Source organism: Vicugna pacos, chromosome 29, assembly GCF_048564905.1.
Source record: "Vicugna pacos chromosome 29, VicPac4, whole genome shotgun sequence".
NCBI classification, from domain to species: domain Eukaryota; kingdom Metazoa; phylum Chordata; class Mammalia; order Artiodactyla; family Camelidae; genus Vicugna; species Vicugna pacos.
Window position 1 is genome coordinate 16,235,812 of NC_133015.1, and position 27,396 is coordinate 16,263,207.

A 27,396-nucleotide genomic window follows, 5' to 3' on the forward strand; every position below is an offset into this window, starting at 1 on the left:
AGAATGATGATCTCTAGATCCATCCATGTTGCTGCAAATGGCATTATTTTATTCTTTTTTATGGCTGAGTAGTATTCCACTGTGATATTGATATATATATATCATATATATACATATATATATATATACACACCACAACTTCTTCATCCAGTCCTCTGTCAATGGACTTTGAGCTTGTTTCCACATGCTGGCTATTGTATATAGTGCTACTATGAACACTGGGGTGTATATATTGGGACTTAGCTTCTTAAGTCAGTATTTCTTAGTCAGTAGACAAAGTATTTAAAAATTCAAGATCAACCTTTCTCCCCCTGTGCAAGGAGTCAGTACACTATATGCCTGCGAAATAGTGATGTAGACAAGGCAGTAACATTAGGGTGGTCTAAGAGATGTTTTAGTCAGAATCATCAGGATCTCCAACCGCATGTTAGGAGGAAAAGAAAATGAGAAATCAAAAAGATATTGTGGGCTTTGAGGCTGAGAGCTTCAGAAGATGATAAAATGATGGAATGAAGTAAGAAACCCAGGGAAAGGGACAGGTTTTTGGGAGGCAGGGGTAGGGGACAAAGCTTCTGTAGTGAAAGAAAGCCGACTCAGCGGTCGTAACCACAAGAATCAACACCTCCCCACATCAGGCATTTTAGGAATTAACTCATCTTCACAGTTTAGCCGTACTGTAGACAACCCCCCCCAAAAGGCACAACAGTTTTTTTGAGCTACTAAGGCTTAAGGTAGAACAAAAGTATTTTTCTTTTAAAAATTAAAGCCATTATCTGTTGGTAATTTTTAAAAGATGATCTGTCAGCAGAGTAATTTAAAAGAGGGAGATACGTATTGCTAATAATTGGTTGAAAATTAAAATTTCTAAATTATAACACATTTCCCTTTCACTTATTGTGGTTAATTTTTCCTGGACATTGGTCATCATATCAGTGAGATCATTTTTAGAGGGAGAAACCAACAAAATGTAATTTTAATATATGTATTTGAAAGCGGATATTTTTCGAGTACCAAGTAGTACTGTTTTATCACATCTTCCATGTTAAACACACTCATCTCTAGGTGTGAGGGTGCCAACTGTTTAATGGTACCCTTAGTCCATGAGCCTCCTTGGAGACACCATTATAAAATACTAATACTTCATTTTCCCAGAAATGATCTATTAAATATTTAATCTCTTGATCTTCTTTAGAAACTTAGACAATAGCATGAAAATTTTAAACATTTTTTTCTATTTTGTTTGCCAAAAGTGCACCTATTAAATTATTTGAAATATTAAACCCTAAATGAGAGGATATTATATCAAAAGAAACATCATCATCAATCATCTAATCTAATGAATAAGCTCTATTCATCTGCTTTCACCCAAGTATGGAATTTTTTTTTTAATTGACCAGTTACATACCTGAGCTTCTGGTTGTACTGTTTGACCTTTTCCAATGAGGCTGCATTTATTTGGGCTTGAAATTCTTCCACTGAAACGTTGTCTCTGTAATAATATCCTTCCATGCTCTCCAGTGCTGTGTGAAAAAGGAAAAGTACTTCTCATGTGATTTTATAACCCAGTGCCTCCACATTTAGTGTAATCTTAGTGATTATTAGTAAATATATTAAACAGCACCAAATATGACCACACAGGTAAGAAACTATTTTTAACCAGCCTGAAAATGAATAAAAGTCATTCTTCAGCTCTCAACATCAATATCAAACATTTGGTAATTATCTGTTAAGTAGGCAAAGGCAATTTCTAATTTAAACTGTCTTCTATTTTTTAAAAATTTTGTATAGGTTGTTTGCAAAGCTAAACTCAAACTTCATATATTATTTATACATATACACAAATGTATACATACGTACAGCATATATATGTATATGTATGAGAGGCAGAAATATGTATTAACATACATGTGAGTAAAAAATTTGAATTTGTCACTTTCCATGTATATTCACATTCTTTTGCAGCTACGATTAAATTATGAAATAAGAAGAATAGATAAAGAGAAATCGTAGAATACAACCTCTATTCCAATGGTCAGTTAATTTAGTTAAAACTAATCAAGAATAAACATATATGTAACTTCCCATTCATTTTAAATGACTTTTCATTAATACAGATTTCCTTCTTAGCTAACATTTTTTGTTAAGCATTTCTTTTTCCTTTAAACTTTATGCAGTGGTATTTTTAACCTTTTGGAGAGGAAATGAATCATAGAAAAGTGCCTAGAAATACAAGAAGACTTCCTTTGCAGACGCTGCCAGCAACAGGAATGGTGATGGATCCAATCTGGAAATGGAAATTATTTCTCCTTGAAATTATCACCACTAATGAGCCTCAATTTTCAGCAGACTATTTCAAAACTGATTTAAAAAAAAAAGCTCGCAAAACTGCAAAATGCAATAATTTCTAAATTAAATAATAAAGTTTCCTCAAATTGACAAACACTTACCATCACTTTCGGGGCAAAAACAGGAAATTCACTGGCTACTGTTAGCTGTAATGTGTTTTCTAAACTAGTCAGATTTCTGAAGCACTGAAGAAATGACATAACTTTTAGAGTATTGCTAAATTAAAATTTTTTTCAAAATGGTGTTATTGGCTTATAAATGAGGAAAGCCTTTGTGGAAAATCAGAACACTTCCTACATTCACTCGGTGCAGGCAATCAAATTTGTGCGCTTGTTTCAGGGATTGTTCATTTGTTTATTCCTTATGACTTCTGCATGCATTAGAGTGTTCACAACTGCTTCAGCAAACCTGTGGTCCTGAATACACACAAGAAATAGAAGGAAGTCTTCCTGAGAAAACAATCCTCAAATACATGCTACCTTCACTTCCATTAAGAGAGTGTTACTTGGGAAAGGCCAGCATTCCAGGAGGTTGCAGCCCTTCAACAGTCATACTTCAGCGTGAATTCTTTCTAACTGTAAAGCCAACAGAGAAAGCCCTGCACTGGCGTAAAACCGCAACTGTCACTGCTCAGTGGCGCTGTGACCTTGGGCGTGTTCATTAATACCCGAGATCCCGGGTTCCTCATTTGTGAAATAAGAGCACCTACTAATTATGGTTCTTGGGAAATAATTAAATTAAAAAAATAGTATTCAGACTATTCAGCCATAAAAACCGACAACATCACGCCATTTGCAGCAACATGGATGCTCCTGGAGAATGTCATTCTAAGTGAAGTAAGCCAGAAAGAGAAAGAAAAGTACCATATGAGATCGCTCATATGTGGAATCTAAAAAAAAAAAAAAAAGCAAAACAAAACATAAATACAAAACAGACACAGACTCACAGACATAGAATACAAACTTGTGGTTGCCAAGGGGGCGGGGGGTGGGAGGGGACAGACTGGGAGTTCAAAATGTAGAACAGATAAACACGATTATACTGTATAGCACAGGGAAATATACACAAGATTTTATGGTAGCTCACAGTGAAAAAAAAGTGACAGTGAATATATGTATGTTCATGTATAACTGAAAAATTGTGCTCTACACTGGAGTTTGACACAATCAATGTAAAATGACTGTAACTCAATAAAAAAATGTTTAAAAAAAATAGTATCCGAGCGCCCATGACTATTCTTATCATTTATCGAATGTGTTTCATGCATCAGGCAAGGCGCCCACTGCCTCACAGGCACGATCAAGTCAGTCTCCATGAGAGACAGAGATTCTGCACGAGGGCGCTCAGCCAAACAGGACGTTTTGGGAACTGAGAGGAGGGTCCATGCAAGGGCGCTTCAACTTGTGATTTAAGACCAGAAAGACTGGAGGGTGAACACTAGGAAGGGACAGCAGAGGAAATGGAGGCAGAGGGTCGGGAGGGAACAAGTAAACATCTGTGATCTAGTTCCTATAAAAATCCTGATGGCTCAGTGTTGGCCAGAAGGTCCAGCCCTGTCCTAAAAGCTTGTTATAATAAATTTCTGCTACATTTCTTAACAGTATTTCCAAATTAACGACAGGTAAAATCCACAACTTATGTCATTTTTTTTAAATGAGAAAAGAGTTTAACAATTTTGCCGAGAATCTCAGTGATATTTTATGGCACATGCATGGCCATGGTTGTAGGAAAATGAACAAAAAAAGATGAGTCATGTTTATAAAGTAAACTTTACATGGCAAAGCAGAGGAAGGAGAACAACATTCATAATTTTAGGTGAATAGCTTGGTTATTTATAGTTATTTTTTTAAAAAAAGAAAATGGAATGATATTTTACCAAATTAAATTTCTATTTGCAGCCAAAAAAAGTTAAATATTTAATAATGCCCAAACTTCAAAGTTTGACCCCGTCCTTAGCATTTTCTTGTCTAGTTTTCCTTAATTTTCATCCATATTATATTTCTTAAAAATAATACTGACACACTTGGTTGAATAAATATTTAATTTATAATTTATTTAAAGGCATTTAGTGAAAAGCAGTATGTAAAGTACTACTTGAGTTTGCTTGCTTTACTTCTAGCACTTTTGAATTTAGAAGCAAAACATTCCATTCAATGCAGGTGGTTAGCAAAGAAGGAAAATATAATGAATGTTAGAGAAAATTAAAGATTAAATTATTCTAAGACTGAAAATAAGCCTCATTTCCACTCACTCAAAACACATTTTAAGGCTCTTCCAAAAAAGGGATCAATCAGAAAAAACACAGAATCTCCGAGGAATAATTTTAAACTTAGTTTCAACTAACACCCTCTTCTGATAGTGCAATGGTACCTTATTGGTTAAATAAGACCCTACATATGCACTGTTACAAATCCCCAGAAATGGTCACAGTTGATGAGAATTCCTCAGAGCTGGTCACAGCGTTTGTGAGGAAGACAAGTTTTGCTGTTCCCATTGTGACAAACATGCGGGAGAGACCGTGCTGCCCTGTAAGGAGAGGTGGGTTCACAGGTTCCGAGGCCAACTCTTAACTGATTCAGGGAATCTCAGTTCTGGGAATTGTTCCTTCCTCTTTAAAACGCTATTTAGTGTTTCTATCATAAACACTGTGCAAAACGCAAAGAGAAAACTAAAGGATTCATCTTTTAAAGGACGTTAAGAAGAGTTTTGCAGGGAAAAAAAACTACCACAATGAGGGTAACTTAGAACCGACAATGCTGATGACAAAACGTTCCCTTCTGTTTAAGAGAGAAACCGCTCACGTTTCTGGGTGACTTTCTTTATTCTCTGAGACCAGAAAGACACCTTCTAAAGGCGTAAAAGTTAGGAGTAACACTTTCTGGCGCCAGCTTTTTTCACAGCAGGTGAAGAAACCAAATACACCCAAGAGTGTGCCGGTGGAGAGGAACCAGGAACACGTATCCCGTTCTGTTTAAGGAAAACCACCACCAGAGACCCAGGGACTAGGTACGTAAGAACACTTTACAGGGAAGGGACGGCACATTCCAGGACACAATCTATAACTAAAATCAAAGACTGTCATCTGATGCCATGTCCCTAAGAGGTACAATACATGGGTTCAGGAACCAGGGGTGGAAACAGAAATGGCCATGCTTAGCACCTATTGATGGTTGAACTGTATCCTTCCAAAAAATATGATGAAGTCCTAACCCCTTGTGGCTGCAGATGTGACCTAATTTTGATACAGGGTCTTATAGATGTAATCAATCAAATGAGGTCATACTGCAATAGGGTGGGCCGTAAGCCAATGCCTGTTGTCCTTAGAAGAAGAGGGAAATTTGGACAGAGACACAGAGACAGACACGCGCAGAGGGACCACATGGAGGTGGAGCAGATTGTAACTATGCTGCCACAAGCCAAGGAATGCTGGAGCCCACAAGTTTGGCATCCAGGTAATCCACCCAGGTCTCTCCTTTGTACCACCTCTGCCCAAATTTGATGGTAAATGGACAACTGGGCAGTCCTGGCCTGAGAAGGACACAGTGACCAGGGAATCAGGCCCCTCAGAGCTGAAGGTCTTATTCATGCCACCGAGACCAGCAGAGACTCAGGCTAAGAGTGAGGCTAACGTACAAGGTATAGAAGAGGGAAAACGAGAATCTGCTGTAGCCCCAAGACCAGCTGGGGCATCACCGGCTATAAGCTTGTCCCACTGACATACTGCTTCTAAATCATCCCCCCGGGAACAGACACCCATCACAGTCACGAAAGACACCCTCCCAGTCCTCCTCCCACAAAAGAACGGATCTGAAGGCACGACATGTGAACACGGCAGATGCTCTATCCCACCCACTGAAATCCCCTTTCCGAAATGAAGGGCTTGCGGCCCAGCTGCTGTGATGGTCAGAAGACATCCCTCGGCGGTCAGCAATCTAGGGCATCTCTAGCCTTTGCTAAAGAAAACGGTTCCACCCAAATCACAGCCTGCATCCTAATGACCTAACAATGCAGAAGCAAAAAGACCCAGCCCCGCTGCCCCAGCTCCCCAGAATCCAGAAAGTGTCAAAGACTTGTGAAATGGTTTAATCTAGCTAAACAAAGATTAACTGGATAATTGCACAGTGTTTCATAATCCACAGAGCTCTGTGCTTTCTCACGCCCAGTGGACATTAGAATCCCTGGAAAGCTTCTAAAATATACTAGTATTTGGGCCCCCCTTCCTAGAGATTCTGATTTAATTGGTTTGATGTGGGACCAAGCTTGGGTGTTTTCTGAAAGGCTCCCAAGGTGAGTAAAGGGCCGCCAGCCTTGAGAACCACTGAGAGACATCAGGAAAATAAGCCAAGGAGGCGAGGAGGGCGGGACCCTGCACATCCATCCCCCTGCGATCCCCATTCTCACCCAGTTTAGAGCTACTTGCTTATCTCACCAAGGGCTCAGGGACCCCAAGAGGATTAATTCTCCGACCTGTCGAAGGACTTCTAGAAGAGTGCTTTAGTGACCTCCTCCTTCCAGCATCTTGGTTATGCTTTGTGCTGACTCTCCCGTCTGGCTGTTCCTGTGTTCCTCACCTTGGAAATCGGCATCACTCATTTCACCTGCCTGGACTCCTGTTCTCCTGCAGCTCTGGTTCCAGCACTGTACGTTCCCTAAAGTGTACGCTCCTTGCCTCCAACCCTGGAATTCCTGATCCACTGATTGGTCCCATCTCGGCAGGACGCCCCATCCATCACGGTGCCCTCTGCCCAAAGATCCATGCAGGTAAGAAAAATGAGAAGGCAGGACATTTGCTTCTTGCTCTAAGTACCCAGCACGACAGACAACTTTAGGAAGGCTCACTTAAATACATTTCCTGGGAAACTTTCAAATTTGTCTACTTTTCTCCTTTTTATTTGCTAGCAAAGACTCATGTACACATAAAACTAAAACTTCCATCAAGTAAACCAGGAATAGACTCCATTTGAAATCTCTTCCATTTCCCACCACTTTCAATTACCAGATGGGAATCTCGACTCAAGCTGGGGCTGAATTTCCGGTGCATCTCTCTATCTGATGAATACTCAGAGCTACTAAAGATTCCTCGGGGGAGTTTTATGAATGCAGAGGAACCTCTGCAACTCCTTTAAATAAACAACCTTATCGCTGACAGATTTTTAATGAGACATTGTTTTCCAATCTTCTTCACCTACCTGCGACCTCCACTGCAGAAGTGTTTCCACTGTCGCTTCTTCAAACCATTTTTCATATTTTTACTGCTGTGCGAATGCCCAAACCTAACATTTTTGCTAGGGTTTTTCTTTAAATGACATTGTAAAAGCAATACTGTACTCACTGAAATCATATGTATTTAGGGATTGTTTTTAAATTAGCTTTAGCCACAATTATAAAATTGAGGTTACTTGCAAAAAAATCTTTTTCCCATGCACAGTTGTTGCTGGGTATGAATATTCAGCTATTTATGGCTAACGTGTCACAAATGCAATCACTTTTTTAGAAGAGATGATTAATGCCATCTGTCCTCTCAGTAATGATTTCAAAGACAGAATTTTTAAAAAGAGAGAAAGAAAAGAAAAGAAGTGAAGAGGCTTTAAGAACTGCAAGCTCTGGTGAAACCCAATAAAAGTTAACATTCCAGCCTTTCCTTTCTTCTAAAACGACCTCTCTCGGCAATGGCTTTTAATATATTTTAGGCTAAACTCTTCTCTTCACATAGTTCCAAAGGTCTATTTTTCTTCAGCTTCTTTTTCTTTTGTATTTCTCTTCATTATAGGTTCTTTTATTACGTACACGGACCTTACCATAGTTCCCCAAAGAAAAGTGGAAATATCTTCTAATAACTCCTAAGATCTCTTTGCTGAAATTTTCCTCCACTTAAATGTATTCTTGCCAAGTATCTGTTTGAAGTAGGCATTGTTTTTAAACTATTGCAGTCGCAGAAAGGGTAATCTATCTTCTAGAATTATAACAACACGCATGTGGTACAAAGCAGAGTTTTTGCTTGGTAGTGAATTTAGATTTCATATGCCTATCTCTTCTTCAGTTCCTGAGATTGATTTTATTCCTCTACTTTTCTCATTTTTTATTAGGATATAAAAATTCCATTGTAAAACCAATGCAGTCTTGAAAATGCCAAAGAAGAAAAAATGAAATGTTCTGTACCCCACAGAGAAACTGATTTAATCTTGTGATCACAGCATAATTTTTTTTTAAAGCATGAACAAAAAGAAACTACACAATAATCTGGATTTCTGGTCTTTTCTGACAGCATTTGTGACCCTAGAAATAAAAAAGACCCAGGACCTTCCCTGGGAAGTCAGTCCACTGCAAGATTCTTCTTATTCATGTTATTCGTAATTTCTTGTACTGTGGTTAACACTCATTGTTCATTTGTCAAAACAATATTTTTAATTATGAAAGGAATACAGTGTTACTGACAAAAAGTTGACCTAGTACAGAAAAACTCAAAGAATAAAAAATCACCACCAATTTAATCATCCAACATTTTACATGCATGTAAATATATACATACATGTACAACATAATTGAGAATATAACAAATTATTTTTTGTAATATGCATGTGTACATTATCAAACTTTTTCTATCTCATAAAATATTTTTAACCATAATGGCTCTACCCTCATTTATTTAAGCCAAATTAATTTATCTTTATTTATTTAATGCCTTGTTTCTCCATTATAAATCATGCTGCCATTCTATTTGACAACTATTTAAACTGTAACTCTTTCCTTAATAAAAAACATTCCTAAAAGTAAATATATTACATAGGTGCTATGAAGAAATTTTTGGATTAACGGAAAAAATGATGCTTACAATTACATCGATTTAAAGAATTGATGAAGATAAAATAATTTAAGTATGAAAAGGAAAGCAGTTTACCTTGTGCAAAAAGAACAGGATGAATTTTAAACCCTCCTCCATTTTTCAACCGTTGAGGCAACTGTTCAAAATGGTAACTGTCACTGTAGAAGTAAACCTTCAGAGCTTGCCGGCTTCCTTCCACCCGATACGTGAGAGGAACATCTAAAATGACATGCAATGTTATTTTACTTCCTAAAATCAGGATACGTTGCGTAGTATATTTGTTAAACTTTAAAAAGAATCCTGAAAACTCCTAGAGACTAATATATTAAAATACCCATGTACATCAAGTTCAGGTTTGGCAGACCCACACTGCTATTCGGTGAAAGAGTATTAAACCAGATTCTCATTAGCTAAAGCGACAGATTTATTACCGTACTGTATATAAAATTCTGTAACAGAAAACTTCGTCACACTTTAACACACCAGATGTCTCTCTTAACTAAATGAGAAGTTGAGCTACACATGGTTTGGAGTCAGAACCTCCCAAGGCAGCTGCCTCATTCATATTTCAGTCAGAATGAGTCCTTGGGGTCGACTTCCTAAGCAGTGTGCCAGAAATTGAGTACATAGCAACCATTATCAAAATTAGCACGGGTTTTGTAAGCTCCATCCCCTGAGCACCAGATCAAAAACGCATTACCTCTGTTGATGCCCTACAGTCATTAAAAATCATCTGTCCAAATTCTTTTAGCGATTTTCAAAGGTCTTACATTTAATCACTCAAAACAAAAACAAAAAGCAACCACCTTGAAAAGCTGAAATGTTGCAGGAGTTTTTCACAGTGCTATTGTAAATCCTCTTCATTTTGTGATCTTATCCATGACAAATAACTTCCACTTCATTAAAAAAGAATGTAAATGATTCCTAAAAGGCTAGTCACATTAACCAGTTAAAAATTAAGGCCAGTATAGAGCAGGCATTTAATATATGTTCTTGACTCAACATTTATTAGTTTTAACGTGCTTCTTGAGATATAAAAGTAGAGTTCAAGATTAAATACCATTATTGATCACAGATTCTAGGTTCCTTACTAAATGTATCTAATTCTGCATATCAATAGAGGTAGCATTGTATTAACATCTGTCAATTAGTCTCTTTTATACCATTTAATTATTATTTTATTTTTGTTACGATTTTATAAGGGAGACAAATTTTGGTTTAGAAAAGAAATAAATTTCGCAGTTGAAGAGTTGGAAATTAACTCAATTTTAATGATTGAGAAAATGCTTTTTTCTGGTTCTAAAATAAAGAAAAAAGATGCATGAACACTAAAGAAAATATAAAGTTAAATATACTAAATATTTGTGTCTTCTAGTTCCCCTTTTCATACAATGTTGTTTATACATGTTTTATTTTTTGTTAAATTCCACCCCTTTACTCATTGGCACCCAATACTCAAACTGTGTTTCCAAATGGATAACGTTATTGAAAGGAAAATAACAGTGCAGCAGTTGGAGTTTCATATTATTGGGCTAGCAAAGAACAAATCAAGCTACTATACCAGGAATTAAGGAACTGAAATGACTGAAAATTATCAAGTAATCTAAATTTAAAATGCAGTTACAACTAAGAGCACTATGTGAAAGAATGAAGACTGTTTCCCTCAAAGTATCCGGTGCACCTGGAAAAGTGTGTGATAATGTGCAGTTAGAAATTATGCCTTTTATTTGTGGAGATTTATCGACTATGAAAAACAAAACTTGATGACTAGCGCTATGTAAGTTTTAAAAGCCTTCAAAACATTACTGCATGAGGAAAAGGTCTCTGATTCCGTCCCATAAAGGGATTCATTCTGGAGTGGAGTTTCGATGGTGGCATCTCATCCCCATAAACATGCCCCCCTCCCATCACTGAAGGGGCCAGAGAGTTTGAAAATAAGGCTTTGCCTAAGAAGATGTCAGTTCCCCTTCCCTGAATTGCTCTTCCTTGACCCTCTACAAGGTTGGGTCTTTCTTGTCCTTCAGATCAGAGCAAACGGTACTTCTGTGGAGACCCCTTGTCTGGTGACCCCTCAAGGGGCCACCTCACCCTTATTCTTACGCATTACTTATTCCCTGCGTCGGATGTATCACGACCCCCATTATCTTTGCAGCTGATTCCTTAGGTGCTGTCTCCCAACTGGGCTGTGAGCTCCACGAAGACAGAGGCACGCCTAAATCATTCTGCATGGAAATCCCAGTTCCAGGTGCAATGGCTGGCCCAGGCAGAAAGAGCGGAGGCTCAAACATACACATTCCCCTAATAATTACTATAAAATACCTCTATTCATCACCGAAAAGAGGAAGAGCTGCTGTCATTCTGCTCTTCTCCAAAATATAAAGATCTGCCACAAACTAAAGTTAATTATATACAACCGGATCATTTAGTTTATTTATTCCTCCTTCACTAATGACATAATGTGACATGGTAAGTATTCTGTACTTTCCCTTTCCTAATGTGGGTCACACCACCTGTTTCTCCCTTCCTATCTTTCACTAGTCACTCAGCTCCATACCAACAGGGACTTTGTTTTATTTAGTCCATATTATATCCCTAGAACTTAGTTCAGCACTAAGCTTGCTATATATACTTAACAATTATTTTTTCAAAGAAAATGAAATGTCTTCTATCCAGATATTTGAGTTCTTCTAGCTTGGGATGCCATATTTCTTCAGAATCTCATTATTGTTTAATGCAAACATGAGACAATGAGTAATGCTAACTGTGGCTTTTGGGAAAGAATACAAAGTAATAAAGCAAAGACGACATATTCAATTATCTACAAGACTATCATGAGCCTTACATAATGCTAGAGACTTTCAAATACATTATCTCCTTTAAGACTCACAACCCTCTGAGTCAGGAAAAGCTAATATTCTCGTGTTTGCAGATGGGAATGGGGTCAGGGTTCGAACTCAGGTTTGTTGATGCCAAAGCCCAACCTTCCCTCCTAGCCAGGAAGTCAACCAGTCTTCATTACAGTGATGCAAATTAATTAGTCAATCTGACGCTTCTGCTTCTAGGTTTAGAGAAAGATCAAATCACACACAATTAATAATAAAGCTCTAGTTTTCTTATGTCACTTCAATAAGACGTGATGACATTTGGGTATAAATAACTCTCTTCTTTCCTGAGTCAACTTAAAATGATAACTATGCTCTTACCACGACAGTTTTAATTCACTTGGAATGTCTAGTAGTGTAGCATTGAAACTGACCTTCCACTAGGGACGTACTCTTAGAAGTTGAGGTTATGCTTCTGGGAAATACATAAAAATGGGTTGCCAAAGGTGTATCACAGTTCTTGTATTTGTCACGTGTATATTTATACCCCGATATTACTTACATGGTCTTAATTATGTTTAATATTTAGTATATTTTTCAATATGTCAAAGCTAAATCTCTCATAGTATATATGCAGTAAGTAAATATTTTATCAAGCTTATAATGTTGGTTCATCTCTGGTTTTCTCAACAGACCATTCACCAGAAATGTCAAATTTAAACCATGGAAAAGAGTACTCCTGAGAGCTTATGGTTCCTTAGGCAAAATTTAAAAGAAAAAACATCAGGTTATATTGTGAAAACAGAGTTTCTCTGCCTTGTAGCAAAATTATGCCTGCATTATTCAAGCAAATGAAAATACATTCCATTTTATACCTACCCACAGAACACCATGCAATTTGTTCAAATAATATTATCCTTATCAAATCATCCACTTTACCAGGCAGATTCTCCCTTGAATACAACCTAAACCCTCAACATTGTAATTCATGTTCTTGCTCTCTCTCATTTATCAGTGGAGATGAAACTTCAATAAAATTCTATTCTCTCTATCCTCAAAATTTAATGCATAGAGAATCAAATACTTTTCCCATCGCCACAGCTACCCTCAAGGGCATGTCACCATCATCTCTCACCTGAGTCACTGCAGGGCCGTCCTAACTGGTTTCTCTGCTTCTGCTCTTTCCCCCAGGAATGTCTATTCAACACAGCAAGAGAGGCCACCTTTACCATGTGCCATTCCCCCTGCTCAGGGGCTTAGTCAGAAAGGCTCAGCTCCTTCGAAGGTCTGGCCTCCTCTTTGTTCTCACCTATTCTTTTCCCCTCCCTCACTCCACTCCAGCCACACAGGCCTCCCTGCTGTCCCGAGAGCCTGCCACACATGCCCCCACCTCGGGGCCTTTGCTCTTACTATTCCAGTGAGTCTGGAACACACCCTCCCAAATACAGTAGCTCTTCATATCCACGGGTTCTGCATCTACAGATTCAACCAACCATAGGTCAAAAATATAGCAAAAAAATTCTAGAAAGTTCCAAAAAGCAAAAGTTGAATTTGCCTCAGACCAGCAACTATTTACATGGCATTTGCACTGTGTTAAGTACTATAAGTAACCCAGAGGTAATTTAAAGTATGTGGGAGGACACTATTTTATAAGAGAGACCTGAGCATCCTTGGATTTTGGCAGCTGAGGGGTGTCTGGAACCAATTCACGAGGGCTAACTCTATCTGTGCGGCTGGGTCCCTGTCTGCACGGCGTGCTTCTGATCTTCACATTCCTCCTTAGGAAGGTTTCCCTCCCGAGCGTGTTACACACATGCAACCTTTCACCTGCCCCTTCATCTTCATCCTCGTTCTTTTCTATTTCCCTTCATGCATTGATATTATCATCTTCTAATTTATTATCAGATTAACTCATTTATCTCTCTTATTACTGATTTCTACTTGTTTAGTTCTCTATTGTATCCAGTACCTAGATTAGTGCTTGGCCATAAGGAGGCATTTTGGAAATTTTCGATGAGTGAGTATCATTCTTAGATCACAGATTAAGTGAATATTTATTGAGTCCCTATTTAATATACTAGACACTGGAAATGTTTTAGAGGTCAAACTAATAGATAAAAACAAAAATTTAAAATTAGCTGTAGATTTAACTCATATACACTTCCTATTACTTTTACAGTTTGTTATTATTTTACCCTAAATATAGCATTTTATATAAACTTAAACTGCATATCAAATATATTCATATCAAAGTTACATCATATGTTGCTGTCTGATGCCAAAGAAATCCTATAAAACACATATGAAATATTTAACTACTTACTTGCAACCAGTGGTTCCTCTTCTGATGGTTTAAAGTAAAAAGAAACCTTTTCCAAATCAAATAGTGCGACCAGTGTATCTTCTAGCATGGCTTGTTCATCTGTCTAGAAAGAAAGAAAAACAATACATGATATGATTAGGATTGTTTGGGATAGAACATAACACAGCATAACACAACATAGCAACTCCAGACCGAAACTAACTTCACTTGTGTTTTATTTACATGCGATCCAAATTCTCAACACATCTAAGAATTTACTGCCTAAAATAAAAGTTACAAACCCCCAGAGTTACAGGTTCTTTTATAGTTTTATATTTTTCCTTTTCTCTGCTGCCTAAATGATTCTACAAAATTCTGCAGCCTATTTTGTAGCTGGATTCTAATTACATTGATTTTTGTTTATTAGTAACAAATAAATGTGTACACACAAAAAAACATGCTATTTGCCTCTAAACCTCTATAATCTTATATAGAACAGATGAAAGGCAAAAATATTGTTTTATTAAAAAGCCACAGTACATAACAGTCATCCTATTTTACAATAAGATAACCTATGCATTATTCAATTCACAATTTATTAAAGCTGTGATAAAAGCAATTTGCATGTATATAATGATTTTTCTTCCAAAGAGCTTGGGGACAAGAATCCATTTTCATCTCATTTGCCTTTATGGGGACTTAATCTAGAATCTTGTGAATATGAGATTGGATTTGTTTTAATCATTCATTTCATTCTTACAGCATACAATTTCACAGCCAACACAGGTAAGGCCTGGACATGGTAACAAGTTCATTGCCTGTGTCTGAGACATCATCTTTCTAGCTCTGGATTCTGGCCTTCCTGTTAGCAGTTCAGGGTGCTACTGAAAGTCCTTTACTAATTTCCTCATTAAAGAATGATTAAACTTATCATACACATCTTTTCTTTTAAAGGTAACATTTGTTTCCTTAAAAAAAATGCCAATGATCCTTTCAATCAGTAATTTTAGTACATTTTACATACATTTTAAGAAGCTGCACTGCTGTAAGCTTATAGTCACATTTTGGGGGCACCATGAGTACAGGGTGAAGGAGGTGGTAAAGAATTTCCACTGTGTGAAAAAAAAAAACAACCCACTAAGGCAGACCCAGACCCCAAAGAAGGACAGCATGGATACAAAAGGTTAAGAGCATCACCACTTTTGCACCTTAGTATGGTATTTAATATAAATTATGGTACACAGTAAGAGCTGCATAAATGTTTATCCAACTGTTACTTTTTAAAGTCGTTTGAAACAGCAGAAAATTGTCACGAACCTGGAACTGGAAGGACAGGACTGAAGAATCGGCATTTTTCCAATTGGGAGGAATATACGCAGAGGAAGAAATGTCCCTAACAGGCTGGGCTCTGATCATAACATCCAGGCTACAAAGCTCCGGCACGTGTGGCTAAAGCCACAGCCAAGGATCTAGGACGGGGCTCAGAGCTGAGGGACACACAGACCACCAGCATCTGCAGCACCCAGGGAGGCTTTCAGAGTACTGGGATGCTTTTAAGTCCTTGTTACAGAGGCAGAAAGACTGTGGGTTTCTTTGACTTTTTTTTCAGCTACCTTTGGATTTTTTAATCAGTTCTTTAAATAAACTTAACGGTTGCATAAGGCCAATTTAAAAAAATAAACAGCTTTCTTGAGATATAATTCATATACCACAAAATTCACCCATTTACAGCGTACAGCTCAGGGGGTTTCAGTCTACATATGGAGTTGTGTAACCATCGCCAACATCTAATTTTAGAATATTTTCACCATCCCTAAAGGAAAGTCAGGATCCATTAGCATTCACCTTCCATATTCCTTTCCCCAGTCCTCAGCCCCAGGCCAGCTCTAGCCTACTTTCGGTCTCTAAAATTTGCCTGTTTCACACATTACCTAATAATGGAATCAAATAATACACGGCCTTTTGTAACTGGTTTATTTCACTTAACATAATGTTTTCAACAGCATGTTTCAGGTTGTGGCATGTATCAGAGCCTCATGCCCTTTTATTGCCGGGTAACATTCTATCGTATGGATATACCACAACTTGTTTGAGGAACTGCCAGACTGTTCTCCAAAACGGTTGCACTATTTTGCGGTCCCCCTAGCCGTGTATGACAGTTACAGTTTCTCCATGTCCTCGCCAACACTTGTGCCTGTCTGCCTTTTGGATTACAGTCATCCACCTCACTGTGACACAGGATCTCACCGTAGTTGTGAGTTGCATTTCCCCAACAGCTAATGATATTGATCATCTTTTCATGTACTTTTTGGGCATTTTATACCTTCTTTGAAGAAATGTCCATTCAAATCCTTTGCCTGATTTTTAACTGAGTTGTCTTTTTATTGTTAAGTTTTAAGGACTCTTTATATAATCTGTTTTTAAGTCACTTACCAGAAATATGAATTACAGATATTTTCTCCCATTCCTTGGGGTTTCAAAAGTGAAAGTACAAGCACTTGCTGAGACAATGGTAGTTTTAAAGTAAGAACAGAACAGAAATGAAGCCTCATTCATTCATTCATTCATTCAACAAACACTTAACACCTACCATGTACTAGGAAGTGGATGTCCTATCTTATGTAATTTGTATTTGATGGGCAATGACTAATTAATATTTATTTTCTCTTTAAACACTTTTTCAAGTGTTTTATTTCAAAATTTTCATTGATTAGATCTCTTTTGGCTGACCAAATAAGAAATTGATTATCCAGATGGAGTGCAGAGAGTCTTTTCAAAGTAATCTAACTCTGTTTCTCTGAAAAACACTGAGGTGGATAGATTTTCTTACCTTACATTATCATTTCAGAATTTTCTATGACTGCAATTACCTCCCTGTCCTCAATATCATTGAAGAAAAACATTATTTTGTTGTGCAAACTCATATACATTTGTTTAAAACCTCAACCATATTACTTTGGTAGCCACATTTTCTGTGTGTCCTTTAACAAATAAAACAGCATCTCGTGTTTCAACTCACAATTCTATTTAACAAGTGCCTTAAGTTTACAGAAAGTGAACATATTTGCCTTTATACGTCGTGACAACCATCAGAACCACAGAAAAGTGTATGTGAAAAAACTCTAAGTTCACCACAGTTTTATTTGTCAAATATTTCGAGACGCTTTCTTCCTCTCCACTGTGGACAACTGATGCATAAACATGGAATACTCTACAGTAATTGAGGCAACATTCTTAGATTTAAGAGGACAAACATGCATACAGAGGAAGGAAATAAATCATTTAACACATGCAAATTTTAAACAGACTGTCTGACAGTAGGGCGTGCAAGCTGTCAGAGCTCTTCCTAGAGGACTTAACGGAATATCAACCTCAGGGGGACCTCAGGTTTCACAGCGGGCTCTTTCTTCTGGGCTGGAAATAAGGACCCGCAGCAGACAGACCCTCTGTCCCCTCATCAACTTTCCCAGCCAGCGCTTAGGGATACAGGACTTAGTCTCGGCTGTTAGCAGCTACTGAGAACCACTTCTGACTGGGAATAGGTTCCAACGCATGTTACACTTGGTACAGCCAGTAGGAGGCACTGTGGTTCCTTACCAAGTTCGGTGACAGAAGTGACTGAAAGTGAAAAAGAACTCCTGCATTCGCTATCTGGTCCAGCCACCGTCTGCTGGCTTCCCAAGTTTCCATCTCATTTTCCTTGCTGTTGTCAAACATCTGGTTTAAGGCCGCCATGAGCTGCTCGGAGAAGGCGCAGACCGTGGCCACGAGACTCTGGCAGAAAACCATGTCTCTTCGGAGCTGTGTCTCACTGTCTGTGACCCAGGGGAACATATAGAAAGTTTTGAAAAACATCATAGTTGAATAAAACCAATTCATTAAGGATTTGCATTCACTGTTATTTCATCCTTTCACTAAACTCACACCATGGGACAAATGTGAATTTGAGTTCCATTCATGTCCACATACCTTTTACCAAATATGGTAAGAGAAAAACACTGAACACCAAAAAAGGTTAGAAACATTAAAATAATTTTTCTGAATTGAAATTGGTGACTTTATTTTGCAATCACCAAATTGTTGCATATGACCCAATAAAATAAGGCTTTATTTTATCTACATTTTTTTCATGATGGAACACGATTTGCATTGTTAAATGACACTTTCCTAAAGGAAACTCCAACTTTTCAGTTTGTGCTGGCAAATGAAATACAACATTACTAATACTAAATTTTAAAAAATTACCTACTAAACCTATTCAAATATTAAGGTGAAATGCACACGGGAGAAAGAGTATTGACATCCAATTTTTTGTAACACTGAGGAAATCTGTATCTCCTGAAGTCACCAATTCAACTTCATGAGCTGTAAATAGGTCCAGTTCATAAATTCCTATATTTCTTTGAAATAAGTAATACATTTGCAGTTTTAGTGTAAGTTGATTTTTACTAGCATTCTTATTCTGCAATTAACTGGACTTTTGCTTGAGCCCCTTTGATGGTGTGTTTACCCCTGTGAACCGCCACTCCTGGGCTGCAGGTTTTTCAAATGAAAGGCAGCTCTGTCCCTGAGAACCTGATCCCAAGGGGTTCACTTCTCTGGGGGGCGCTGGATGTATACAAACCACATGAACAATAGAAACACCAAGCCATACATAATATACACTGAAAAACTACCTGTATTGGAAGAATAACAACACAGATAAAAATCATCACACCCCTAAAAGTGTATGGAATATTTCCACGGTTCGGAATCCTGTGAAACAAAGCACTGTCAGTATTAGTGTACAACAGAGATATAAATGCTGCCTTTACTCAGGGATGAGTTCTTGCTTTACTGATAAAAGGCCGAATTTTTAAGTTGTTTACCAAGAACACCGAGCACCTGTTTTTAATAACATCAAAGCATGTGTACACACAATGTAATTGTTGCTTATTACTCAGTTTCACTGTTAGCAAAAGCCACTTTTGAAAATTTTATTAGAAAAAGGATTAAATATTAAAGGTATTTGATTATATTATTCAATTATATATTAATATTCATTTATTAGGTTGAACTACATGAACTTCTGTTTTGCTAGGTCAAAATGGTTGACTATGGCAACTCCAGGTGATTCAGCTTATTAATTTAACTAATGACATGTGTTAGACATTTCCCTCAAGTCGTTATATACCACGTACCCCGCTCTAGTAGATGGAAGAGTTTTACAGGTAACTATAAAATGGCTAAACTGGGAAAGAACTTTGCCCAATTCTCACTTAAGAAAAAAAGCAAAACACCTATTCCACTGTGCACAATTTCTAACAGGGTGCAGACATTCAATAAATGTTTACTGGATGAAAATAACGAACCAGTAGAGCAACTAACAAACACATGCATATAGACTATGGTAACAGAGTGCAGACTAAACATCTAAGTACTCTTTTTAAGATTGAAAAAAAGAAGAAATTTGATTATTTCTTCTTAAAGCAATTTGGAGATCATTATTTCTACTAGGGGCAAAGTTACTAACTCTCGTGATCTCTCCTAAAGCTTACAGTGGAACCCCATCTTTCCATTTCTAGACCTTAGCTTTCCACTCTTGATATACGCAATGCCTTTCCAATTAGATTTGTCTTAAGAAATTATTCTCTAGTTAATAGATGACAGTATTCCTGCAAAAGCTATTGAAGTAGTATTTTTTTAAAATTTCCCCAGATCTTCCACTTTACTATAGGATAATTGAAGAAAAACAAAGCAAGAATGCACAAGAAACATATAGGGGAAATTTTATCTACTTAGTTTCCGTCTTGAACCTCAATGTTCTAGCTGCACACTGGATCACAAGCTATCTGAACGACCATCCTTTACCAAGTTATCCCCATCCCTCATTTTTACCAATAAGAACTACAGCAAGAATCACAACAGCTGCTCTCAGCTTCTAATAAATGAAGAAAATCAAGTTCTGTCTTTTCATGACAGCTTGTTTATTACTTTTTGCCAAGTAAGAATTCCCCTGTAGTGGGAATACACTCAAAACAAATGGATTTTTACGTATCCAAGGCTGATGTTTCATTTGAGTATTTAAGCACCTCCTTAAACTCTTCTTCTTCAAACATGTTTTAAAACATTAACACTTCTTTTAATCTCAGTTGTTTACAAAGCTCAAGTTCCACAGTAAGGTCACTGATCTAAAAGGAATGAGGTGGTTTCTGAACATGCAAGTAATCAGTTATTATTCTGAGATTGTAGGGAAAAGAAAGCAAACTAAAACAAAGACACACAAAAGAAGCGATTAGAGAGAGAGAAAGACAGGAATAAAAGAGACATAAGGATAATATTTAGCAGACACTGTCTACTCTTTTCAAGTGAAAAGCATAATTTTTTAGTCCACAGTATGGAGTAATTTGGCTACGTTTGGTACCATTCAAATGTAACAGGGAAAAAAGAGTGAGCAAATTAAGTTGGAAAAAGGATAATTATGCTAGAAATAGAAAAATCAAAATAAAATCAAAATAAGGATGTGCAAGAACAGCCTTCTGAATACTGATGAGTAAAACAATGCACTCCAGGACCACTTCGGGAACTGGCCTACTATATATTCATTTCCTCGAGAATGCATCTATATGCTTTAATCTTCTAGATGCTTGAAAAACGTGTTGACTGAATACCATCTACTAGTTATTATTAATCTGCCTGAACGTAGATTTCTTCACCTTTAAAGCTGTGGAAACAGAAACAGCCTCACAGAGAAGCTGTGAGAATCTGATGCAATCCATTAAAGTGATGTCCATCGACTGTGTTGCCATTATTAAAGTCCAAAAAATGCAAAATTTTTTTATTATTATGACTCAGTCAAAAAGCCAGGCAAAAATCATCACAAGAGAAAGCCATCTTGGTTAATTTGGCTCATCCCTTCATTTATGATTTAAATTTTCCAAGTGTGGTAGACTGTAACAGTGGCACAAAGTCTTCCCTTCTCTGTGTCCCTGCCCTTCCAATACGATTTCAGATGGAGATTCTTCCCATCAAACGCAGTCTGTTTCTGGATTCCTTGCTTCTGAACCCACCTACACCCTAGTTTAAAAACAAAAGCTAGACACAGTTTCACAGTAAAATCTATTTGTACAAGTAACTTTACCACCACCTGTTTCCTCTCTCCTTTTTAATTATATTTTGTATATATTTACACATTTTCATGTTTTTACTTGTAATTGAAGAAGAGCATACATTTTATGTTTTTATCAAAACTAAGTAATTTTTTAATCTTTGCCAGGCTTTAGAGGAGGGGTCATATTTCCATCTATTTTGTAAAGAGTTGAAGTCATTGCAAATTTCAAACAGTGAAAATAATGTAAAATATTACCTGAATACTCCAGAAGAGCCAGAAGTATCCTACACTTCACCTCTGTAGAGAAAGAAGACATACCAGTCAGTTGTTCACTCTTTTTCTCCAACTAACATCACACTTTTAACTGTGTAGTAAAAATGAGCACAACCTTATCACATTAGGTAACAAAACTCCCATTCACTTGGCATGCCAGTTTTGCCTGCCTACCTGGATAAGTTCTACCCATTGCACAAGACCCTAAAATCTCTTCTGGATCTGAATGACATGAGCCTATGAAACACCATTCAAACCTGCCTCTTTTGTAGGTCATCCTGAGCTGTGGTAGCTTGCCTCATGTTCTCCAAACTCCTACAGTTACTATGGTCTTGATCAATAAACTTTCAAATAGTATTTTTTTAATTATTTAAACTTTTAAAAATTATATATTTGCAATATATAAAGAATATATATAATATAATGTATAAATATTATTATATATCATATTGTGAATTATATTGTGTATTATACATTAGGAATATATGTATACATTGTGCCTTTCTTATCTACAGCTCAAGACACTGCCCTAAAGGACAGAAAAAAATACGAAATATTTCTAAATACCCTTCTTCTCACTCCATCCCTCCACAGGGCCAACCAGAGATTTCTGATAAATGATGTGTATTTAATGTCCTACTCATTGCTATGCGCCCAGTGGGCTATGTGTTCATTTGCTCCCAATTAGTAAATAGTGTACTTGCAATAGGAAAATATTAAAACTTAAAGAGTTCCTTTATGTGCCCAAGATTCTGGGAAATAAAAAAAGGATAGGTTGCATCCTGCTCTAGACAGATTCACAAGCAGAGTCAGAGCAACAAAATTAACAGATAAGAAATGCAGGAAATACTTGAGGGGGAGTTAAGTTTTACAAGGGAGACACAAGAACAAAAGGATTTCAGAGGCAGAAAGTACACTGGACTGAGTCAGGAGACCCATCCATTATAGACTAGCTTTGTCATCTTTGGAAGGTTGTTAATCTACTTTGAGTCTAAACTTGCTCACTCATAAGTGATGATAACATCTATCATCTATTTTATAGGTCTCTGTGGAAAAAAATAAATGGGAATATATATTAAATGCCTTGGAAAATTATTTAAAGTGCTGTCTACCTGTGAAGCACTGCTCTTATTGAAAAGTTGGCAGAAAATTCTTTTAAGAGAGACTCAAAAATGTTCTTAAAATTTTTCAAAGTTAATTGTCAGGGGAGTAGGAACATATTCTGGGTGGAAAATAGTGTCAGCAAGGGAATATAGTAGAGAATAAGGGCCAAATATTCAACAATCTAGCACAGAAAAGACTTTATTATATATCTTTAAGATACTGAGATTGGGAGACAATTGGAAAGCCTCCTTGAAAAATGGCTTCTAACATCAGATTGATGAGTTCAGATTATCTAACTGAAACTCACTCTATGGCTCTGAGGCAGGGAACTGAAATTATGAACATAATATTTTAGGATGAATCTCGTAATGGTGTATATGAGCCAGAAAAGATGGAGACAGCAGAATTAGCCAGAAAATGATTTGAGGTAAGAAGAAAAAGGAAATAATTGAAGAGACATTTGATTTAAAATAAAAAAGAAAGAAGAAAAAGAAAAAGAAGAGGCTCCGTAGGGTATTAAGAAAAAAGCAGAGAAAAAAATGAAAAAAAAAAAAGGCTTCTGGAATAAATGGGAGATTTTTAAAAGAGTATGATTTTTGTAGGCAGCAAAGAGTTGAAATGTCACTAATAGACATTTGAATTTAAAGTGACGGTGGATCCAATTTCGACGTGTATTCTCCCCCACACCACCAAGCAATTCTTCAACCCCAGCGAGGTGTCCTACAATTCAATTCAATTCTGACACTCTCTACCTGGAGAGAGTGCCCGATCCCACAGGATAAGGGCTCATCCCCACAGGACTGCCCTCCCTGCCACACTTCAGACACCAATCACAAGTCCAGGCTGTCACCTGTGCTTCTGACCAACAGGCTTCAGAGAGGACGTTCTAATGAAATGATCCCCTCCTTAGGTTCGATTAATTTGCTAGGGCAGCTCACAGAACCCAAGAGAAACATTTTACTTACTAGGTTACCAGTTTATTATAAAAGGACCTAACTCAGGAACAGTCAAATGGAAGAGATGCAGAGGGGAAGGCCTGGGGAAAGGGCACGGCGCTCCAGGCACCAGCATAAGTTCACCACCCCAGAAACCCTCCAGCCCTCTCCTTCCGGATTTTTATGGTGGTCTCATTAGATTAGCGCGATCAACTACATAATTGGCCATCGGCAACTCAACTCAGTCTCCAGCCCCTGTCCCCTCCCGGGGGGGTCGGGGTAGGATGGAAAATTCCAACCTTCTCTTCACAAGGTTGGCTCTCCAGGCAACCAACCACCATCCCTGGGTGCTTTGCAAAAGTCATCTTGTAAACATAATAAAAAAAAGTTTTATAGAAAACAAACTTATAATTGCCAAGGGGGAAAGAGGGTGGGAAGGGATAAACTGGGAGTTCAAGATTTGCAGATAGTAAATACTATATACAAAATAGGCAAACAATAGGTTTATAGTGTATAGCACAGGGAACTATATTCAACATCTTGTAGTAACCTATAATGAAAAAGAATATGAAAAGGAATATATGCATGTAAATGTATGACTGAAACACTATGCTGTACACCAGAAATTGATGCAAGACTGTCAACTGACTATACTTCAATTTAAAAAAGATTCTTAACCACAAAAAAATAAATCAATAAAGTAAGTTAAAAAAAAAAACAGTTTTATCCTCTCTTCACAGGAAATTCCAAGGGTTTTATAATCTCTGTGCCAGGACAGGGGATGAAGACCGAATATATATTTTTTTATTATAAATCACAATATCACAAGTAAAAATAGCTTCAGTTCGCTGATTACTATGATTCCATAACTTAGCTGAGTGATTAAGTAGGAGATAGACGTCATCTCAGTGACTCTACCCAATAAAAATTTAAACATAGGCATAATATTTATTGTACAGGTTTCTCAATCTCAATGCTACGGACATCTTGGGTCAAATAATTCTTTGTTATGAGGGACTGTCGGTGCCTTGTAGAATGCTTAGCACCATCCCTGGCCTCTACCCATAGATTCCAGTAGCATCCTCACGATTGTGACCAACCGAAAAATGTCTCCAGACATTGCCAACCACTAGTCTAACACTAGGAACAAAATCACCGAATCAGACACTATAAAAATTTAAACAAATTTCTTATTTCATCTTTTTCACCACAATCATTTTTGGAAACTCTTCGAACTTTCTACTTAATAACTCTGACACTAAACAACATGCAATCGGACTCACTGGAGCTGTCTTGAGGTTCTGTATCTCCAACCAGAGTTGTACCAGTTACAGAATGCTGAGTAAACAATTTCATGCTAGTTAGTAACAATCAACTTAGACAAAAACTTCTGAAAGAGAAACTTAAAAATCTAATGATGCTACCTATGTAATTATTTTGATTCTCACAGACTCCCAATTCATTTTTTAAGACTCTCCATGAAATGTAGTTCATGCCTTTTGTGATTCCATTAGAAATTTTTCTGATATTGTTTCATATTATAAAATATGAAACTCCCTCCACATTCTATTTGTCTTCATATGAACAAGCCCCTATTTTATTCACTGAGCATATTCTCCGTGATACAGTCTATGTCATTTAGATCCTTGGATCCTTGGAACACAAGGTTCTGCAATCTTATTCCTTCTTTCCTTCCTCTGCCCTCACCCTTTGCAGTCCTTTTTGTTCCCTCATAACATGAAACACTCCAAAAAGTAATCCGGGCATGGCTGAACTTTGGTGTTTAATAGGTTTTTAAAAGAGTATTGCTAATGTCATGTGATGTTCTTTGCTTTTCATCCTGACCTTCAACAAATTTTCTGATGTTCTGAGCAAGATTCCGGACGCTGCTGGGAAGATTCCAAGGATCCTGTTTGATGTGAAGCCTTAACTTTTTTGGACAACTCAGCTTTGGTTCCATTTCCTGCTGAAATTCTGAATAAACACAGAAAATCTCTCTTTAGTCTCAACCATTTACCAGTTCACAAGCCCATAAACTACAGATTCCTCTTTCTTTCATTGCTGTGGTCCTGGGCTATCATCATGGTAGCAATTTCTTCAGCTCTATCATGGGAGAAAAATCTGTTAAATCCAAAATAAAGTCAAATCTTATTATTATCTTCTCACAAATGTTTAAACCAAGGAGCAAATTTAGATTAAAAACTCTATTTCACCCTGAACTAGATGTCAGAAAGTGGCAGTTCGAGGTTTTGTTCTGTTTGCCAGCCCCTACTCCCCCATTTCCCAAACCCCTTCCCCCACCACTGGGCTATGACCACGTGGGCATGAAGCCTGGTTTCAGCAAAAGCAACTCAACACTTAGGTCTCTTCAATGAACTCATTTGGTCTGGCCCCTATGGGCATTAAACATTTTAAACTTTCAAAGAACTCTAAAAGGTCCCATAGTGATTTCATACATATATTCAAAAATCATTCAAATAGAAGCAGTAGCAAGCAAATTATGAAACGTGAGCGCCCAGAACTTTTTTCTCATTCTATGCTTTTGCTTCATGACTATATTGTCTTCCGTTTTTGTTTCCCAGTTGCTTTGAATAGTTACTGTTTCAACTTTACCTTGTAATCCTCGGCCTGGTGTCAGGTACTTGGTTTGCTCAAAGGCCCTCACAACAGCTTGGCCTTTCAGGAGATTGGTAATGGAATCCACCTACCATACAGTAGAGATTTCTGAGAGTTACACACTTCTCATAGTACATAAAAGGTATTTCCAAGAGTAGATCTTGTAAAATATGTTTTTTCCCTAAAGCAAGTTATTTTTGAAATCCCACACTGCTTGTAAAATCTATGTTTAAATAAAATATTGGGATAAACTCACCTGATAACATTTGCAATGACATCTCTTACTGCCCTACCATATATTAATACAAAATATACATTCAGTTTACAAAAGAAGTAAGAATTCTAGAATTATTTTTTTTAAAAAAACCCTAAAAGTTATCATAATCCTTTCAAAGTGGTAAAAGCTACTACACTATGATTTCTGGTTATCAATGTAAATTTTTAAAAATCCAAAACACCAACATGAGCACCGAGACAATCCTGTGCTTCTTGAAATTTGGAGTGAAGCTGAACAGGAAATGTCAAAAAGGAATCTGAGAACCCACAAAGAAATAAATAATAAAAAGAAGGACTTCTGTTTGTAGAACACATAATTTTCTAAGGACTGTGAAATACTTGACGTTCATAACAATCCTTTGGGTCAGCTGGCTGAAGGAATTTCTTTCCCCACTTTAAGCTATGGAAATTGAGGAGCAGATGGCGGCTTTTCCATTCTAACTCTAAACTCCTTTCACTATGTCTGAAAAAGGGATTTCTGACAGTTTATTTAGTCTAGAAAAAATATCCACAATGGTCCCAATCGTACCTGGCTGAAAAGATGCTCAAGGCAACTATGTATCTTGTCCTGTTTATCACGAGAAATGCGAACATTTAGGGGGAGCTCATCACCTAGATGTTAAAAAAAAAATCATTCATCTTATGTTTAACATTCCAAAACATTTTAGTGTAAATAAAATAAAAAATAAACACTAGCTCTTAATCCATCCATTAGTTCTCATGTTCAGAAACATAATTCCAGAAGTGTTCATAGCTATTAGGATGTCAGATTACTGTTCCTTTGAAACTGAGGTGAGAGCAGAGGGTCT

General features: G+C 37.1%; 1 protein-coding gene across 1 annotated transcript in view; it reads right to left on the reverse strand.

The window, feature by feature from the left end:
* PREX2 (phosphatidylinositol-3,4,5-trisphosphate dependent Rac exchange factor 2) overlaps window positions 1-27,396 on the reverse strand; it is a 235,978-nt gene that overhangs the window by 56,575 nt on the left and 152,007 nt on the right. Inside the window, exons 28-35 of the mRNA XM_072951849.1 lie at window positions 27,117-27,199; window positions 26,309-26,399; window positions 25,541-25,669; window positions 21,639-21,680; window positions 17,891-18,108; window positions 14,315-14,417; window positions 9,245-9,388; window positions 1,406-1,520 (exon numbers count right to left, since the gene is read on the reverse strand). Of these exons, the coding sequence (XP_072807950.1) occupies window positions 1,406-1,520; window positions 9,245-9,388; window positions 14,315-14,417; window positions 17,891-18,108; window positions 21,639-21,680; window positions 25,541-25,669; window positions 26,309-26,399; window positions 27,117-27,199 (925 nt within the window). The remainder of the gene's footprint in view (window positions 1-1,405; window positions 1,521-9,244; window positions 9,389-14,314; window positions 14,418-17,890; window positions 18,109-21,638; window positions 21,681-25,540; window positions 25,670-26,308; window positions 26,400-27,116; window positions 27,200-27,396) is intronic.